The sequence below is a fragment of the Antechinus flavipes genome, chromosome 2 (assembly GCF_016432865.1).
Source record: "Antechinus flavipes isolate AdamAnt ecotype Samford, QLD, Australia chromosome 2, AdamAnt_v2, whole genome shotgun sequence".
Lineage (NCBI taxonomy): Eukaryota > Metazoa > Chordata > Mammalia > Dasyuromorphia > Dasyuridae > Antechinus > Antechinus flavipes.
This window is the reverse complement of record NC_067399.1, coordinates 292,139,059-292,146,373: the sequence shown is the minus strand read 5'-3', so window position 1 is coordinate 292,146,373 and position 7,315 is coordinate 292,139,059. Positions and strand designations below refer to the sequence as shown.

Genomic DNA, 7,315 nt, shown 5'->3' with positions numbered 1-7,315 from the left:
AAATGAATTGGATTTAAGTGAAGGCTGCTGTGCAAGGTCACTTGCATCATCTTCCCCTCCAGAGCAATTTGGGTCCAGAGGAAACATATAGGTCAAGATGACTAGACATGACTATGGATGAAATGGGAAACCATGATCTTTTTAAGCTAATGTCTTCAAACTTTCTTATTATGGTAGTATATATAGTGTATATATATATATATATATATATAGACAGTATATATAGACAGAAGGCACAAGTGTGAGTTGAATATGAAGGGATTTTTTTTAAATGATGAGATTAAGAGGAAAGAGAGGAATGTACTGGGAGAAAGGGAAGGGAAGCAGTGTAATGGTATAAATTTTTAAAAGATCCAAATTATTAAGTTCATGTAGAAAAGAAATTATAATGGGCCAGAACTCTGGAGAGGTGTACTTGAAACAAGGTTCTTACAACAAGGTGTTAGTGGAATTGATAAGACAATGGTTATCTAGTTTTACATATACTTAGTACTTAATATAGTTCTACAAGATTGACACCTATTCTACAACATTAACACTTACAATGATGTTATTATAATAGAGTATATAAGAGCCAACAAGGACTGTATTGAATGCATACTGTCCTTTATATTATGTATAATTTCTTCATCTGAAAATTGTCTGTTCATATCCTTTGATCATTTATCCATTGGAGAATGGCTTGAACTATTATAATCTGAATCTGAGTCAATTCTCTATATATTTTAGAAATAAGGCCTTTATCAGATCGTTTGGATGTAAAACTTTTGTTGGAAAAACTTTTAATGCTTTCATACTGCATGTAATTAGGTTATGTAGTTTTGGAAGAATGACAGGAAGGTACTGGGTACTCTAAATACTGAACTCTCTCTTGTATAGCATGTAGCATTGTAGATGTATAGCATATTGGACTTGGAAGAAGTTCCAATACTGAAAAACTATCTTTTCTTAATTGTATATACATTTTAAAGTTTCTATAGCTTTTTATTAATATTATTTCATTTGGTTCTCACAACAACCTTGGGGGTAGACATTAGTTTTATTGTCAATTTACAATTGAGGAAACTGAGGCAGACAGAGGTGAAATGACTTTCACCCAGAAAATAAGTATCAAAGAACACTTGAACTCAGTTCTCCCCTGGCTCTGGGTACATTGTTTGATCCATTGTACTATCCAATGGTCAAACCTTTATTCTGATGATAACAACAAATAATAATTCTCATGATTTAAGTAATGTGATTGACTTCTATTCTTCCATTTACACAATGTGTAGAGTAGAAATTTTTTATTAAGCAAATGAATCATCCTGCCTGAATACCTGTCCCAATTTGGAAGACTGAAAATCAGGGAAATAGATTATGTTGGGGTTTATTTTTGCCATGGGATTTGTGCTACAAGGGGCAAACACTCTGACTTTTACTAAATTTTGTCATCTAATATGATTAAACTTTTGTTTAACCTGATCATTGAGGCAATGAGTGAATGATGAAATTATATTGTGTTGCAAAGACATAAAACTATTCTCTTCATTTGGGTAATAGCTGTATAAATTGTATTATATGACTGTCATAGTATATTATCCTGTAAGAAACAACAAATGTCCAGAATTTGGAGAAACATAGGAAAACTTGTAAAGTGATATAAAGAGAACCAAGCAGAAGCAAGAAAATTCATTGTTCAATAATAACAATAACATGAATGAAAATCATCCTCAAAAGTGAACAAATTTGGTACTATTGAATAAAATATGTAACACATCTCTCTACTATGGAGAGAGAGATGCATACAGAACAACACAATTTCAGTCATTTTTACACACATCTTTTTCTTTTGTTCATATAGAGGATTTGGTAGACAGATAATATATTAGGAAAAAAACTGTTATTTTTTTTAGGCAGTAAGAAAAAATAAATGCGTGTGTGTGGAGGGAATCATTAGGAATATCTGTTAGAAGCAACCTGATGGTGCAGTAGATAGAATCCTTGGTCTGAATTTAGGACATCTGGAGTTCAAATCTAGCTTCAGATATTTAATAGTTGGGTCATCATAAGCAAATCCCATACCCTCTGTCTGCCAGAATTTCCTCATACTTTAAATGGAGAGAATGATGGCAATGACAAATGCCTCTGAGCATTACACTAAGAATCAATTTAAATAATTTATCTAAACTATTAAGCATAATGACTGCTTGGCACATGGTAAGTACTTACTAAATAATTGTTTCTCTTCTTTTCCTTTATTTGCTTTTGCTTTAGCTTTTTTTTCCTTACCTTGGCTTGGCTTGGCTTTCCTTTTTCCCCCCATCTCTTCCCTGCACTTCAATCCTTTATCTTCACTTTCCCTTCCTTCTCTTCCCTTCTCCTCTCTGGTTTTCCCTTTCCTTTTCTTACCTTCCTCATATATGAGTAAGTGCCACATGAATAAAATAGTATGATTGAATATTGCTGTTAGATAAAGAATCCTGGTAGTAGCAATGAGGTCTGAAGGGGTCAGGAGTTAGTGACTAACATGTACCTAGGAACTTGATTATTTGACAAGACCTAGTCAAAAAATAGCAGGACTTCTTTTGTTGATCAAAAGATCAACTTTCACCAGTCTCTATCCCTGTGTCTAGACTTCCTAATAATAATAAGATGTGTTACTATGAAGGTCTCTTTATCACCTCATGTAATAAAAGTGACTTGGATTATATGATTTCTAATATTCTTCAAGCCATATTGCTTTATACCTAATATGAACTTATAACTAATATGAACATTCTGCTGGTAATAAACTCAGAGATGATGAAAAAAGAAGAGAAAAAAAAGAATGGCTACAACTGCAAAATAACATTCAGATTTATTGGTATGTGGTCCTTTTTATTTCCAAACATCCTCTTGACTTTAGACTCTATATCCAGAGACCACTTCTGGTTATCAGAGAGAATGATTCTGTCTTGGAAACAGAATCTCATCTGATGCTTAGTACTCATGAGCCTTCATTGTTTTCTTGATCCATGATAAGAAACTGAAGATCCGAGTATAGACACGAGGATTTGTCCCATCTTTATTTCCATAGGAGACAATGCCCTGGGCCACTCTATCACACACTAGAGGACCTCCTGAATCCCCCTAAAAGACACAGAAGTTTGAAAGTTAGGCAGAGCCACTCCTTCCAAACTCACTAATTCTTCCCTTATTTAAATGAGAACCAAGCTACTGAGGGACCCCAACCAGATGTGAAGAGACCTGAAACAAATCATGGGTTTCCAAGTCCTTGTGGATTCTAGTTGCCCCTTTTAATTTGTTAGGAATTCGTTCATCTCTCACACTCTTCCCAAAAGTTATTTCACATTACATTATTCTGAGAAAACCTCACATTTCCCCAAATGTGTACATTTGTACAACCATGTTTTCAGGGGGAACAAGAGTAACTCAAGAAAAACAATAATAAAAAATAATAATAGCATGACTTTAAGGTTTCAAAAATTCTTTATAAATATCTCATTTTATCTTCACAGTAAAACTGGGAGATAGAAGCTATTATCTTCATATTACAGAGAAAAAACAGCCTAGGAGAGATTAAGTGACTTTCTCTATGCCATATAGCTATTAAGTGTCTAAGGCTGAATTTCTTCTTACTCCAGGTCCTGCACTCCATCAGCTACACCACCTTCTTTCCAATTACTTTTGGAATTTAGAATATGAGGGAATTATCCCATTTTCCTTGGAAAACTTTTTCTATTTCACATTCTGAACTTTCCCAAAAATGTTCAAGTAATGATATTGAAGTACCTTAAAAGAAGCCTTGCTCTCCTTAGGATCTCCTGCACATATCTGGGTAGAAATGTTGTAGTATCGGTGGTATTTGTCCTTGCACTCATTATCCTTTCTCACTTTTAACTCCACCTCCTGCAATGTGTTTGAGTATTTCTCTTCACGATCCCATCCCCAGCCTGCCACAATGCACCTTTTCCCAGGCTTCAGCCTGTCTTTCATCCTGGGTAAGGGCAGGAGATCCACAGCTCTGTTCAACTTGGCCTTCTTCTCCAGCTGTCACAGGGAGGAAGGAGATTCCGGTCTCAACAGCCTCCTCCCCTACCCCTCCACAGCCAGTCTCCCCACCTCCCAGACACCTGGTGCTAGGAACCCACTAGAACCACAACTTCTTGGCTACTGAATAAAGAGCTGAAGCAAGTGTGAGAAGATAGAAAGGTAGAAAGGGGATCAGAGAGGCTTTCCTTTCTGGTGAGCTAGAGGGGCTAGTACCTGAAGCAACATAATATCATTATTGAAGGTCCGGTTGTTATATTGAGGATGGGGAATAGCTCTGAGCACATGAATCTTCTGCTGGGTCTTTTCTGGCTTTTTGATGTTATGTGCTCCCAGAATGATGCTGATGGAACTGCAAAGAAGATTAAGGAAGTTACAGATGTGAAGTTCCTGGAGAATTTTCAGAGGATAGGCAGCCTAGTGATGTGGAAAGACTGTGATATTTGTACTCAAAGGATACTAATGTTCATCCAAGTTCTACAACTCTCTTCTAGTTCCATGGAGATGATCTGTGATACCATGACCAACAGCCCCCAACCCTCAGATTTAGATAGAGCTCACCTTGCAGCTGCTACCACCAAAGTAAAAAAGGTCCAATCAGGAAAGGACTGAAATTGCATTACTGTATGTCCTTCCCCCAGAGATACCTTTGTGCAGCTTTGTAGGCTCAGTGATGTTTGGTCATGGATGACCCTGAGAAATGTTTGGAAGTTGTCAAATTTGGGCTGTTATCTCACATGACTTGATGCTGATCCCAGAGGTCTTACAGAGTAGAGCTGGAGGCAGACCTAGATCTGCTTTTACTATGCAAGTCCTCTTACTCTTTAACTTCCTGGTACTGAACCTAAAACCAGGGTTAATGAGTTACCTCTCTGAGCCATTTTTTTTTGATCAAAAAATAAAAACCAAATGCAAAGCAGTGGATCTAATGGGAAATGAATGCTCTGTGCTAGTCAGGCAGACATGTGATACAGTAGAAGAGGGCTGGGTGTGGAGGCAGGAAAACTCTAATTCAAATTGAAGCTCCAACATTTACTAGCTGTGTGCCCTTGTAGAAATCTGCCTCCTATGAATACTACCTCATGAAAACAATCAGCTATAAAATGGGAGTAATAGCATCTATTTCACACAGGATTGTTGTGAGGATCAAATGAGATAACACTGTTATATTCCAGAACATAGTTTGTACTAAGAAAAAAGCTTATTCCCTTCTTTTCTCCACCTCTGCCATCCTCAGAAGGAAAGATTTCTTTAACAGTAGATCCTTCCTACTCTTTAGGACACCCCACTAATGGATCATCTATTCAGCTTGCATATAGAGCCAACTCTACCCATAAGTGCTTCATGTCAGGGTTACAAGACATTGAGAAATTGCCAGGTTAATCTCTGAAGAGCTCATAAGGTTCCTTCTTTGTGAAAGGATGGGAGTTTGGGATGAGAGTGGGTTCAGCACATACTTCTAGGATCTCTCCTGGACACTTTGTTGTCCCCATTCAAAGCCTGCAGGGCTATCACAGGCAAAGGGTAGGGTCCCTGATCTGATGGCTTACCTTCCCCAGCAGTGAGCTGCTGTCAGCAAAAAGTCCTCTCGAATCAGGAATGCACCACATTTATTTTCTTTATTTTTCAAACTGAAGTTCAGATATGCCATGTATGGTCGGGAATGGGGCTTTGCTTCCCGGCCCCCAATGATCTCACCTATAGAAGGAACTCCCTTGTGAGTCTCGAAGGAGGCAATATCCCTATATTCTGTATTTCTCCAGGAAATTGGAATAAGATTGACAGAGGATATGAGGTTTGGAGAAGGCTTAGGAAAGGAATGGAAGGTAGAATGTCAAATTTCATGGGAGAATCCCAGCAACTGAGATCCTGGATTCCTGAATCCTCTGATTGTTGTGAATATATTTCCTCCCGAGGTCCCATCATTCTCCTCTTCAAAAAAAAAAAAAAAAAGATAATCCTTTACCCAGAGCAATACGGCTTCTAACACTTAAAATTTTAAATGGCATGCTGTCTGAGGCTCAAAGACCTTTGGAAAATCTCCTAATATTCCCTACTTTTTGTTGGGTGAATTCAGCCACAACCCTGGGGATGGTCCAAGACCAATAGTCCTCAGAGAACACTTTTGAAGGCAACCACCTGCAATCTGTCTGGAGGAATTAGGTACTTAGCAGAAGAAGGAGAGGATTTTGTAGCCCAAACTTTTTAGTAGAGAAAATAGGAAAACTCACCAGCTCTATCACCAGGAGACTGAAGCAAAATCACGAAGAGGGGAAACAGAAAATGCATCTTGCCACAAAGGGTCCAAAGCAAATACTGCTTTTACCAGCAAGTCCCCAGAATTTATAGATGCTACAAAAGGAAGAATAGGAGGTGTTCAAATGACCTCATAGCCCACCTAATTAAATCCATATATGTCTAAGCTGGGCCCCAGTGCTTAGTCACAAAGTCACACATTTAAAACTTGCAGAAATGATTGAAGAACTAAGATTTCAACCACAGCCTGAATGAGTCAGTGCTAATTACCTTTACCTACATGATGTAGGGAACCAGCAGAGGGAGACAAGGCAGAGTTTGTAGACTAGAAACCCTCTGAAGCAATTTAGTGAATTGATAGCATAAAGCACCATAAGTAATCCAGATCTAACAAGTTTCTCAGCCCTTTAATGCAATTCATCATCTTAGCTTTCTCTTTGGTTTCTTTACCAAGAGTAAGTAACCCTTCTACCTGTTATCTTTACTACCATTCTCATTTTCTCCTACTTCATACTCTATTCATCCTACACACTACCTTTTAAAAAATGTATTTATTAAATATTATTAGCCTATGTTCCCTATAGGCACTAGGATAGACACTGGGTATTACAAAGATTAAAAATTAATCAGTCCCTCCCACAAAGGAAATTAAATTCTATCAGCCCCAGCTCCACTTTCAATTTGTTGTTGTTCAGACTTTTCAATTAGGTTGACTTTTCATGATCCATTTTGAATTTCCTTGGCAAAGATACTAGAGTGATTTACTGTTTCCTTCTCTAGGTCATTTAACAAAGGAGAAAACTGAGGCAAAAAAGGTAAAATGACTTGTCCAGGACAAGTCCAGACAACTATTGTCTGATACCAAATTTGAACTCAAAAAGATGAGCTTGAATCCAGGTTGTCACTCTCCCAATTGAGTTTCATAGCTGTGAACAAGCATACCAATGCTATTACAAATTCTCTCTCTCTCTCTCTCTCTCTCTCTCTCTCTCTCTGACATAGTTTTTAAATTTTACACACTCACATA

General features: G+C 37.5%; 1 protein-coding gene across 1 annotated transcript; it reads right to left on the bottom strand.

The window, feature by feature from the left end:
• Positions 1 to 2,814: 2,814 nt before the first annotated feature.
• On the bottom strand, positions 2,815 to 6,371 carry LOC127549370 (granzyme B(G,H)-like). Its single transcript, XM_051977331.1, has 5 exons — positions 6,264 to 6,371; positions 5,583 to 5,730; positions 4,249 to 4,384; positions 3,775 to 4,032; positions 2,815 to 3,111 (listed from the first exon to the last, which is right to left on the bottom strand). The coding sequence occupies exons 1-5, from the start codon at positions 6,319 to 6,321 to the stop codon at positions 2,962 to 2,964; spliced, it is 750 nt and encodes a 249-aa protein (XP_051833291.1). The 5' UTR covers positions 6,322 to 6,371; the 3' UTR covers positions 2,815 to 2,961.
• Positions 6,372 to 7,315: the final 944 nt, after the last annotated feature.